Raw genomic sequence first — 13,845 nt, 5'->3', positions numbered from 1 at the left:
ATAATGTGAGGGTATAATGGGAAAAAAATGGACTTCTGATAAGTTGTTTATCCAGCAATCAGAATATCACTCCCCACCTAAAAATCAAATTCCTCCAAGGTAAAGAGTTGAATTTATGATATCATATGAGCCCCACTTGTGTTTTTATTCTCATATGATTAGTAAAAACATGAGTAATCCGTAATCGGAATTTAACTCTTTATTTTAATTCTGATTACGGATTAGTAAACATGCTATAATCAGATAATTTTATCTTAAAACTTTTATGAAAATGACAAATATTTTCTTTCATCGATCCTTTGGTCATGCATGGAAAGTGAATGTGACATAGTAATTAGCAAGAGATAAGATATGAGAAATTGAGACAATGACATGAAACTTGAAAACTATATATGCGCAGCTATATATTATTGCAATAATTCTTGGGCTTTCTTCTTTTCAACAGAGAAGGCATGCTCATGTGCTTTAAGTCAAAATTCATAAGTAATGTCGTTTTTCCCCCAACAAATCCCACCCAAAGAAAAAGAAAGTATAAACATGTGATGCATTGTTGACATGCTCATTGGCCAATTGCATTATTACAATCTTGCTCCTCTTTTCCAACAACTTCAATTTTTTTAGTGACGCAATGCGACTTTGTCATGGCATCATTAAGAAGGAAGCAATTAGCCAATTAGCAATCTATGATTTTTTTTTCAGATGTCGAAGCAATCTATGATCTTCCACAAGCTACTTTCTTCTCATAGATGCTACAAAGTGTTGCTATCACTTCCACTGCAGATTACTAGATTTTGTCCTAATTTTGGCTGGAGCTCTAACTCAGCCCACATACTGGACTATAATTGGTCAATTACAGTGGCATTAACTATGAAAGTTATTTAAGACTTTTTAAATTGGAGAGTACAGTATTTGTTCTTGCTAATATAGAAACACCAAAATTGTCTGTTGAGAAATTTTAAAGATAGCTTGAGCTCAGTTTGTGTTGCATGACCTAATGGGTATGAAACATATAGTAACATCAAGTTACAACATTTTAAGCTTGTTTGTTGATTCTTAACTAGAGAATGCCAATGACAAAATAACTTCCATTACTATATATGTAATTAATTGGTAACCAGAAAAATATGAACAAAAGTAGAGAAATATTTAGTTTTCATTATTATTGAAAAAGATCCTCTAGTAAATAAATTATTAATAGAGAGATGCTAGTTTTTTCTCTATATTTTGCAGTGTCATTTCATATTGAAACCGTTCATTTTTTAAAATATTTTTTAAAAATCATCTCTATAAAATATCAACTTAATCTATTTTCGTAACAATTAGATTTTTCATCCATCTATTTGTTCACAGTTAGATGATTAATAAATTTTCGATTGGTTAATTTTTTGAAAAAATAATCTTTAAAAAATGATTTAGAAAATAAATGGTTTCGGTTATAAAACTAAACTGGATAATAGCCTAGAGAAGCAAAAAAAGAAAAAGAAATGTGAAGGTAGAAAAGGGTAGTTAGCATCGTTCTTATTAATAAATCATCTAATACGTACAAAGATAATATGAAAAGCCAAAGAGTGAGACACAATTGCTAATGTTAATTACATATCGACCATCCTCTCATTTGATTGATCTTTAGATATCAAGTGATGATGGCCCACCCATTGATTGTAGTTAGATCGTAATAATAGTCCACAAGGCTACATTATATCAATAATTGGAACCATTGAATGAAAACATACGTGCAATTGTGTGTGCCTAAAATCTTATGACGATTTAATTATGAATGTGTGCATCTTAAGCAATGTCATGAATAAGCCCATTTGCCACGCAACTATGATATTAATGGTGAGCCAGTTATAGTTTAGCTTGTCTTCTAGGTTTGGAAAATTAAATCAACCATTATATTGCCGAAGCAGAATTTTTCTCTCAACACGCTTTTTTATTTATAAGGATTCATATTAAGTGATATATAAATATGTGTAATTTTTTGGCCTAACACGTGAATTATATACTTTGATATGAAAGAAATTATACTTTTTTATTATATAATTTACTGCTAATGACTATAAATTAGAGCATTTAACTCAAAACTAATTAATAATAAATAAAAAAATCTAAGACTTTTAAAGCACTACACAAGATATTATATTCTAGATGTAAGAACTTTCTCTCAACAAGCTAAACCAAATTTTTCTTTTTCTTTTTTTAAATCTCAACCAAAAGTTGTGAGCTGGCTCCTGCAAAAATCTCATCGCATAAATGGGAAAATGCATTTTACCCTACTCTCTATCTTTATGAATCCAAATTAACAAGCCCTGTCCAAGCATTCACACCTTGACAAATGGCAATGCATGCTTCACGACTAATCCAATATATATATATACATGCTCTTTCTATTGAGGTATAGTTCAACTTATTTATATATATAAGAGCCCACAGTTAATCCGATGTCTCTACCCTACCCGATATAAAGAAGGAGTTGCTCACAAGCCACAAACTTCCCATAAGAAGCCATAAGCTAGCTAGTTTGGAACCTTCCCTAGCCTATACGTGGAAACAAACTAGGAGCAAAACAAACTTGGAAACCAGTACTCTTAATTTGTCTGTCGGGAACAATAACATTTAACTTAATTGATACTATGTGATTTAATATATATGTTTGAACTAATGAAGAAACGCATAATACATAACCATGCATGTAATCCGAATAAACCCTTAATTTGTTGGAGAGTATACTCCATATGGGGAATACAAAGTATTATAATATATATGAGTTCTTTTCAAATGTTTATAATTGATTTTTGATCAGATATTCTTACTTTTAAATAGTATTAGAGCAAGTAATTTATATGTCAGATTATACATATTCTTATATTATTTGATGTAAATTGTTCTAGTGTTTAGTTCAAATCACGCTCTCTTACACTTTACATGACTCAGACATTTTTTACTGATTGATGATTGATTACTCTAAATTCAACATTCTTTAACATTAATATATAAGACACCACCTAGACCTAGAATTTAATTTGCTTCATGTGAATTCCTTCATGGATAACCACTATATTCCATTATCCACTTAAATATATAATAAGGTCGATCGTGATGAGGTCCATAGACAAGCCATTGGCCAAGCATGTGGGGTAGTAACCCAAGTTGAAGACTGAAGAGCCCCAGGCCCCCAGGGCAGGGCAGGCCACTTCCCCAAACACCGTGGCCAGATAAAGACTAGTCGATGTCATGAAACCAGAGGTTTGAGTAGAATTGTCTGGTAGATGTCCGGCAATTCTAGTGGCCACAACGGTCCTTCAAATTCATGTTTGTGGTTTGATCGCAAGATATGGCCCAGAAACCAATACCCTGCTGCATGCAACTGTTGCTTGAATAGAAACGTATGACATTAATAGAATTAATGTATCATATATATCCGCTCTTTCTGTTGAGTCGAGGTACATTTCAATCGGAAAGAATTTACATATTCTCCATGTGATATCACATAACATGCCCCCTCTCTTATTGGCTTTCTCTCTTCTTTTACTCTCTTTCTCTTATCTCTCTCTTCAAACGATGTCACATTATTACAACATGAGGATAGATAAGTTTTTTTTATTTCAACTTAAACATAATGAGATATGACTTGTGAAATCCACTCCGTATTGTAATTTGATGATCGAAACTATCTATTTTTTAAATCTATATACAAAGATCATCCTTGTAAAAAATTAAGTAAATTGAAAGCCATTAAAACATCTAATTGTGATAAAATAAATAAACGAATATATAGATTTCATTAACACTTGATGGTCTTTTAATCAAAGAGATAATTAGGCTTGGGTTCTTTAGAAAAATAGTTTTTAGATGTAGACCTGGGGTGTTTTAAAATTTATAAGAAAATCTTTTTAATTCATAATAAAGTCTTTTAATTTATAAGAAATTTTTTTTAATTCATAAGAAATTTTTTTAAATTCATAATAAAGTCATTTTAATTTTTAAGATATCATTTTAATTCATAATAGAGTCCTCCCCTGATTTGAAAGGTATTTCTCCTGATTTGAAGGGTATTTCCCCTCTTAGGGTGTAGAGTGGGCTTTCCGGAGTTCAAACCTAACATAAAGCCGTCAAAGAAGAAAAATAAAAGGACTTGATTAAAAACCCTAAATCTTTACTGGTTTTAATCTAAGAAAGACTCATAAAATGAACTGAACTCTAAGTCTCCCTTAATCAAATGATTAACGATTTCCGATTTATCTAATTTTTTGCAAATAGACGACTTCGATCATCGAATTACAATGCAAAATAGATCCCACAAGTCATACATCATGTTTAAATTAAAATATACCCAACAGAAGGACCTCTATATATATGGAAATGGCATGCATTCGGATCATGAACTGAATTTTCCTGTGCATATGTATGACCAACTGAATTCAGTCATAATCTTCAGATCAATTGAATGTGGACCTTAAGTTGAGTAACAAATTAATAGATAATACTGAATTAGGTACATGTCTTAAAAGAGTAACTTAATTTATACCTATAAGATCTTCTACCATATAAATATAAAATACTGTACTACCGAATATCCACGATTTTAATTAAGTGGAAAACAACACAACATTATTAAAGATAGATATACATTTTAAAAAAATTTAAGATCAAATGAGTGTCTGCACCAGAGACAAAACAGTGCACTTATAGAATTTTTTTTTTTTTGGTGCAAGCACATATATAAACTTTATTTTCAATGGATATATTGTTGAGTATTTATATTATCACCCCTCTATCCTATTTTTTCACCCCCATTAAATTTAAAAAAATATAAAAGAACTTCTCCCACCTTTCTTTCTTTCTATAATACCTTTGAATATTCTAACTCAACACACACCCATTAAACACTTTTTCCACCCCTTTAAACTATCATCTCACCCATCCATCTTTTTTCATAAACTTTAATTCTATATTGTCACCAAAACTTAAAATGATAACTTAAAATCGATGATACTATTTCATTCGAATATGTAACAAAAGCCCAATCCCAATTTGGGGAGCATAAGCCCAAGATGCCCAACTCACACAACAATCATGTTGCATTCGTTCAAACCAAATAGTGTCATCGAAGTTTTGATGACAGAGTAATATTAGAGTTTGTGAAAGAAAGAATTTATGGAAAAAGATGAGTGAGTGGATGATAGTTTAAGAGTGTGTGAATAGTATTTAGTGAGTAGGTGTTTGAGTTAGTATATTAAAAGGTATTAAAGGATTAATGGAATGTGGCAAAAGGAATTTTATATTTTCCAAATTTAGTGGGAAGTGTAAAAAATAAGATAGGTAGAGAAATAAAATACAAAGATAGGAATAGAAGCACTCTATCTTGATACAGATTGTTTAACCCACTTGCAATTTCAATATGCATGCATACCTATACAAAGAGATATATATTCACCACACTCTTACTTACATACAAACATTCACCATGTATGCAATAGCGTATTTTGAAATGTATCTTCGTGACACGTAACAAAGAAAACTCACGGCCTTTAATTTAAGAACTGTCTCTTTAAAATATTTTATCGAACAATTTTATCACACCTCTTAAAAGAAAACATAAAAGATGTTAGGAACAATAACATAAATTTAATGGGAAGAAAATAGCTTCATGGCCATGGGGTCCTAAGGTTCTGGCTTCTCGGCTAAGAGTTGGCTTAACAAAGTAGACATTAAGCCACTTACAAGTGAAAGTTTACCTTGCTCATTTGTCTGGTTAATCTAACAAAACGAATAATATTGTGTCCTTAGCATTCGGATTGAGATACCCTTTAAGGTATTATTCTAACAATTTGTTTGAACTTCTTCTGCATAATCATTCCTACTTGGGATTTATGCCTATATACATTGTTTTCAGCTCAATGATTAATCACATGGGGTTCTTGTTTGGTTGCCATTATCTAATTATGAAGTATGTTTAAGTATTTGATGTGGAAGGTGGAGTTTGTTCAAAAATTAATTTCCTTCACATGGCATTCACATGCACTCTCTAGCTTGCTTGCAGGCCTCCTTACCTACAACTCCTCTCATCCACCACCCAATTCCTGACCTCTCACTACTGATCAAAGCAATGATTTGGTACTTGCAGCTATAGTGTCTCTATACTTTTATATGTAGATTGTAGCCACAAGACTCAAACATTATCATCATAGTTCTGTACCAATTAGTTTATGGCTATCTTTGTATCAGTAATATTTCCCTGTTTCTTGTTTTTTTCTTTTTCAATAGTATAAGTAAACTAGACACAATCAAAGGAGGAGCATGATTGACAAAAAAAAAAAAAAAAAACTAGGATTAATAATGATGGGCTAGACATTTTTGTGACTTCAAATAAGAAGCCTAGCTAGTAGAATATGTAATGTACCGAAAGCCTCAGATATACTCTTTTTTCAACATGGGATATTTTGGACAAGAAAAAAAATACCCAACAAATAATTTATGGCCCTCCTTCATCAATGGCATTCTTCTGCTATTTTTTCAATTTTAAATACAGGGCACAAACTTTAGTATTTCATAAGCTTCAAAGGACTAGGGTTGGTTTTTTATTATATAATGCTTAAAAAGGAAAATTGAATAAAAGAAGAAAAACCAGGATTAATAACTGTGGGCTTGACATTATTGGCTGTGAACCTGTGCAGCTCTTTGATGTATATTATAATGTAGGGCATGCTGTTGTATATTATATCATAGTATTTTTGACCTTTTGTTTACTAAATAAATGATCAGCCTCAATCATTAGAGACTCGAACTACTATTTCCAACCTCCCTCTCCCTTTCATTTGGGATCTTGGCCATTCTGTCTTAGATCAAATGCATGAAGAATCTAAATATGGCTATATGTAATAATCACTTACAACATGCTCTCTGAGAAACAACCCACACGTATCCATCTGCATGGAACCAAAATAAAGTAATAATGTTAAAAGAACAAAGGAATCAAAATGCAGGCAGAGCATTATTGAATGAAACATTATCCATATATAAGATTTCAAATGATGAAGAACTTATAGATATCAAAATATGATAAAAGATTAATTTTTATATGATATTTCTGATATATGCCAGTGTGGATCACTTGGACCAGAACTGAAGTCATTGTAACCATTATGGTGGGATCAGAATAATACATCCTAAGAGTCCCTGCAGAAAATTTTGTATAGATCATTAAAACCATGATTGCAGACAGAGCACTATATATAGCAGCTGCAGCTGCAGCAGTAGCAGAGCAGACATTGCTTGTATGCATGAATCTAATGAGCTGCTATTTAATTCTAGAACTTGTCATTGCAGATCAACTTGGCTTAGACATCAGTATTGGCTGAGGATTAGCCTAATCCTAGTGAGCAGTCATGCACTTTCTAGTAGTTAGTTTTTGTTAATTGATTGATTAAAGATGAGTGGGATGATTATCTAAATTGTTATAACTAATTAACCAAAAGGCAGTTTTGTGACTGTATCTAAGGGGTTCTTATGAGATTGTAATCTATTAGGAAGGAAAAGAAATACACATCCAGTTTAATTTCAAGTTTTCCTGCTCTTAATCTCATTGTGTTGGGGGAAGCCCATGGGCCACCGCGTGCCTGGAGGATCGGCCGGCCTATTGACCGACCTATGTGATATCCCCTGATCCTGTTTTTGACGGTCCGGTCCGAGCCGGTTCATTGATGACCCTTATTCCAGTGAGACGAGCCACTAGAAGTCCAGAAGGACAAAGGGAAAAATTGCAGTAGCCATAGTTTGGAAAGTTGAATAACAATCTTCTCTCTATTTTTTTTCTTTTTCATTTTTATTATGAGTAGATCTGCAATTATGTGTTTATAGTCCTAACTTCATTAATGAAACAATTATGTTATTTATTAATCACATTCTTGTGATTAATGCTTTCAATGCATAGTTTTGTTTTATATTATTAATAAACAATAGATTTTAGTTCTTTTTCTTTCTTTTATTTGGTAGACTTTTAGGTCATTTTTCTGGACAAAAAAAAAATTGTTTTCCTTTTTATTATTTTTAGTAATTAAGAGTGTTGCATGGTTGATCAGGACTTGGTTTTATGGTTTTTGAATATGTACATCTTCCATCTTGTATCTTTCAACCCTGGCAAGAAATGTTTTCCACTTTGATTTTATGACTCTGAAAAATGGAATCACTAGTATATACCCTTCAAATTTCAATTGAAAAACTTTAAATGGCAGAACAGCACTTGCAAGACTTTCAGCAGCAGGATGAGCAAATAAAGAAAAAATGTTGCATCACCCAAACTATATCACCAATTAATTCCTTTCAAACAAACAGAAAATAGCATGATCCATCTTTATACTATGCCTAGGGTCCTGTTATTTACAGTACTCTCTCTTTTCTCTCTTGTTTATGTGTAAGTTACAGTATGAGCAAAAAAGTTACAAGTTAGCTTAGGGCTCAAGGAAATCAGCAAGAGGGTGAAGCACCCAACCTTGGATGAGGTAAGGAGCAAATATACGAAACTCAATGAGACTTCATCTCAATATCTGTACTCTCCTCTGGCTTGGTATCAAGTTGATCCCGTGGAAGGAGACGAAGGAGTGGTAAAGGCAACAAAGAGCTGAGATTGCATAGGATGATCAAATAGGCCAAGTTATCAAACCTATCTTTGGTTACACCCAAGAACTGGGTCAGACCAGCACCCATCAGTCCCCCAAGAACACTCCCTGCATTTGATATGGACATGAGGGTTGCAAAAAGACTTGCTTCCACTCCCTCTGGGCATAATCTAGCCGCTAGCACAAGAACAGGCATGAAAGAAGCCTGCAACGAAATAGGAATTAGTTTTGCACTAGAACCACTTGCAGGATCAGTTCTGCGCAAAACAAGCAATAACACATAGCTCTTGTCATACATGTGGTTGCAATTACATTGAACATATCAAAGATAAAATATTGTTATTTTAACAGACAGTATGCCCTTGGACCAGAATGATCAAGGGAACCGTGTATACATATATGATATAGAAATTTTATGTAGCCATCATGAAATAGAAATTACATTCTTAAGTTTATAGAAAGAATCTAACACTTAATCAGTTCAATTTATTTGTCCATCTATCCATTGCTAACTCTACAGAAGGCTTAAAACTATCTTTGACCAAATTTTCAAGGCACAATAGGAAATGAAGGTATCGGCACACAACAAAGGAAATGTTTCATTTTCTAATAAACTACAACAGAGTACAGCAAAGTGACAACAATACACCTGTTTCTATTACATACGTACCTGGCCAAGAACTGTTATAATTAAGGAATCCCCAATTGCAAACCACTCATCACTTATACCCAATTTCTGGTTTAATCCAGTAACAAGGAGAACCTGAGACATGAGATCAATAATTATTTCATTAAGCACAGTCAATTCAGAATAAAGATATTATTAGCCTTAAGCAAGAAACTCATATCACAAACCTGAGTCATCCCAAGGGCTGAACCAAAAATAGTTGTTATGAGAAAAGTCTTCTGCAGTGGAACATTTTTCAAAAACCCATTATAGAGTCCAACACCAAGCAATGATGCTACGGAGGTAACAAGCTTGACACGTCCTAGAAATTCTGGAGTAAAACCAAGTCTATTTGTGCTGAAAAATAAAAAATCTTGTTACAGATTGGAAGCATATACTAAAACATATTCACACATGTAGCTTTCTTAGAAAGTAAAGGATAATGACCATAACCATAAATTGGACATACGTGAAGTAAAACATAGCAGACTCTGAATGAGGGGTTGCCTGCCACAAGAAGATAAATAATGTAGGAAAAAATACATTGGGATGCTTGATAGCATCCCATAACTGAACAACGTTCTGTCTCCAGCTGTCAAGAAAGTTATGACCAGCCAAAGGAAAATTTGGCCCCTTTGCTGCACCAAGCACAGGCTGCTCATTTACAAGAACAGCAACTGCAGATGTCATCAGTGGTAGCAAAGCCGTAACACCAAAAACAAACCTGAAACATCAAAATTGAAAAAATAAAAAATAAAACAAAAGACTGCTTCAGATGATTATCAGTTTATCACTCATCAGCAACAGGAAATTACATTCTATACAGCAAACTTGTGTACCTTACACCATAAGCATCCACTAAGGAGCCACTAAAGTAGGAGCTCACAATTCCACCAAAAGCTGAAGATCCCCAACACAAAGACTGAAGAGAACCGGACATGCTTTGTGACTCACCACGAGCCCTCTCCACAACCATGGAATCTACAACCTACCACCAATACTTCAGTTTTGACATGATTTATAGAGTATGGCACAGAAGGAAGAGGGCTGAACAAAAAAGGAGGTAGCTTATCATTTCATATCTCAGGTTCGGATTCTTAAATTCAATCCTTTGACCAATGAAAACAAATGGATCTAATTGATCCCTCAAAATTAAACCAGCCATTCTTGACTCTTTCTTTCTCTGGAATTGCTCTAGGGCTTTTTCTCCCCAATTTTTTCAATGTTCTATTATTTGGAATCTCAAAGGAGAGAATTGAGGATCAGAACCTCCTCATATATATTTCCTCATTATTCTCCTATAGTCCCAATCCAATAAGCATCTATTAGCCAATTGTAATCCTTTATCTTTATTGATACAAGGCAAAGTTTCCTTAAATTGGCAGAAAATCATACAAGATTGGAACAAGTGAATGCATAAAATAATCTGATTTGTTCAAGGATTTTCTATATAAAAAGCCTCAATTTTGAAAGAAAAATTTAAATAATTTGTCAACTTAAAATTCTGGCTGCAAATTCATGCTAGGCACATATTAAAAAACATAAGAAAATATAGTTTCCCTAACACTCAGACCTGAGAAGGCAGTAACTAAGAGATACTTACAACATCTGAAAAGGCAACAGAAAGAGATCCAAGAAGTATGCAGAAAGCAACGCTATACTTGCTATCTACAACAGTGGCCATCAAGCTCCATGACAGTGCACCAAGTAGCCCCGACAAAATCAAGTATGACCTTCTTCGGTAACCAAAGAGTGGGACAGAATCGCTGCAACAACCAAATAATTATTCAAATACAAAAATAACAGAAATATAACTGAGGGATAGGAAATTGAGATAGAGAGAAAATAGACTCGCACCTAATAAACCCATATACGGGTTTAATGAGCCATGGTAATGCAGAAAAGCCGGATATCACAGCTGTCTAGCCAACCACGTATAAATTTGTCAGTCATCAAGATCATAAAATATAAAGGGAACCACTTCACTTATCAGGGAAAATAAAATTACCCTCACATTAGTAATTTAAAGCCACAATACCATTATCCCATTAGCACATTTTCGAAATTTTTTAATCAATCAGTGCATACCCACATCAATTTAAGTTCACAGATTATTTAAACATGCCACTGAAAAACTATAATCAAGAAGTATGAATACAAAGATGTGCATACCTCAGCAGGGTCTAGATGTAAATCGTCTTTCAAATAAAAACTGACAGCAAGCCTTGCAAGGCCCAAAACACCTTGAACAAAATAAACCATGGCAACAGCCACATTGTCAGGGGACAACTCGACCCCAAAGAATTTGACAAAGCCGGTTCGATGTTTGTTCTTGTGAGGAGCAGTTTTGCTAGGAGATGGCATGCTTGTCTCTCCTTCCGTATCAGTTATCAACACATCTCTTTCCCCAGCACCTGCATTGAAGAGAATGACCAAAGCTAAGTAAAGTTTCTATCTTTATCACATTTTGCTAAAACCAATTTAAGTTACTAATCCATATTTAATCATCCCAAAAAATTTGAAAAAGAAAACAGACAAGATCACGTACAAGCCCATAAAAATTTATTCATAATTACACTTTAATTACGAAGTAATTATAGTAATGTTTCCATCTGAGGAACTTGTACAAAGCTAAGTAAAGCTTCTACCTTTATCACATTTTGTTAAAAACCCAATTTTAGCTACTAATCCTCATCTTAATCTTACAAAAAAAACGGATAAGATCACGTAAAACCCATAACAAAGTATCCATAATTAAACTGAAATCACGAAGAAATTATAGTAATGTTTCCATATGAGGAACTTACTAATCCTGGAATCGAGGAGCGGCTCGTCGTGCATGTCCAGCAGGTGAGGCGGCGATGGCATGGGGACGGCGACCGACATGTCGTCTTGGGGAAGAAGCTTATGACGGGCTCTTCGTCGGTGGCGAGTTCTTCGGTGGGCCCGGGCGGCGAGAGTGCACGGTTTCCGGCGGATCCGAGAGACGAAGAGGAGTGGAGCCAAGGAGATCGAGGACAAAATTGGGGTTGCGGAGGGTAAGATTGAGATTGAACAAAAGGTTGGGGACTCCATTAGAAATTTATTTTAATGCCAGCAAGTCCAGCAGTACGACACACTCACACACTCTTATTTTAATATTAGCATTGTTTTAAAATGACGAAAATACCCTATCTTTTCGTTATTTCTGGTTAACAGTTAGACACGTTCGGCTTGTCCTACCGTCATCATGGATCGAGAATCAGCCAGCCCATGGCCCAGACAAAATCTATTGGGCCAACTTTCATCCAGAAGTTTTATACATGCTTGACCCAGGCCCACTACAAGATTGAGGTTGTCTTTTGGTGGTACAATTATTGTGCATAATTATAACAGCTATACAGCCTATGTGTGTCATAGTGACGTGGTTTATTAATTCACATAAATTATAAATTATAATTTGTGTATAATTTTTAAAGATAGTATTTAGGATTAAGGGTTTTTATATTAATAATTGTACACGTGTTATAGTTTAAGTGAATTAATAATACTACATCAATATGTCATATAATTAAGGATGACAAAATTCTCCACTCCCGAAAATCCCCGCAGGATCCGCCCCAATTAAGCGAGTTAGTAATACCATCCTCATCCCCGCACTGTCCCGTATGCCCGTTTAATAAAAAAAATTATATTATATAATTATATTATAATTTTTTATCTTAATTTATGTTATCTTTAAAATTTAATGGTGTTCTTTTTATGATTTAGTGTTGTTGTAATATAATATGATGGATTTTAATGTGTTTTATCTATACTATATTATGTATTTATGTTAATTTGGTATGTTATTAATAAAAAAAATTAATAAGGGCTCTGAATACTCGATAGAGACCTAATTATCCGGCAAGATAGGTATGATATTCGCAAACCCGCCCCGTTGCCATCTCTACATATGATGTTAGTCTCATAGAGTAATTTTTTGCTTTGGTGGGAACTTGTAAGTGGATTTGGAGATAATTATGGGCTTCTATTTATAATTATTTATCTTATCCTAAGAGTTGATTACTTTATGGTGCAAATCGTGTTTTTAGTCTGCTAAAAATTTGAGAGCTAAATGCTAAACCCAAATCAATAAATGAGTATCGATCAATTCTTAACAATTTTTTCTTACCGATCAATCGTCTCCCTACTCCGCGTCTAATTCACAACACATCCAAACTCTTATTAGAAAATGACATAGAATGACAGAACTTTAAAAATAGAAATTTGACAACCCAAAATCATATTTTCAATTCTATTTGGATAGGTGTGTTATTTTCAATGTCCTCTCTCCTAATCCACTCTTCTCCTAACTTACCTAAATTTTGAACTACAAAATGACAAGTGTCTAATATTGATAACTAAAGGCTCACACTGATTTTTGTTTTATATATAAAATTTGTATAACAAAATGTCAAAATTGTTAAGTGTACAGCCAGCTGTCAGCATTTCATTGGTTCTCTTATTAATGAATTTGTTAGAAGATGTTCAATAGCTGCGTGACATGTGGATAGCTTTGTTAGAATTGTGTGGTTCTGT

General features: G+C 33.6%; 1 protein-coding gene across 1 annotated transcript; it reads right to left on the bottom strand.

Moving 5' to 3' along the window:
• Positions 1-8,303: 8,303 nt before the first annotated feature.
• LOC147294061 (Major facilitator superfamily protein) lies at positions 8,304-12,371 on the bottom strand. The gene is made up of 9 exons (XM_086232739.1): positions 12,093-12,371; positions 11,458-11,699; positions 11,143-11,207; positions 10,889-11,051; positions 10,125-10,273; positions 9,755-10,009; positions 9,474-9,642; positions 9,289-9,381; positions 8,304-8,823 (listed from the first exon to the last, which is right to left on the bottom strand). The coding sequence occupies exons 1-9, from the start codon at positions 12,358-12,360 to the stop codon at positions 8,524-8,526; spliced, it is 1,704 nt and encodes a 567-aa protein (XP_086088865.1). The 5' UTR covers positions 12,361-12,371; the 3' UTR covers positions 8,304-8,523.
• Between the last annotated feature and the right edge of the window lie 1,474 nt (positions 12,372-13,845).

The sequence above is a fragment of the Dryas octopetala genome, chromosome 2 (assembly GCF_963921425.1).
Source record: "Dryas octopetala chromosome 2, drDryOcto1.1, whole genome shotgun sequence".
NCBI lineage: Eukaryota > Viridiplantae > Streptophyta > Magnoliopsida > Rosales > Rosaceae > Dryas > Dryas octopetala.
This window is presented reverse-complemented; position numbering and strand designations above follow the sequence as displayed.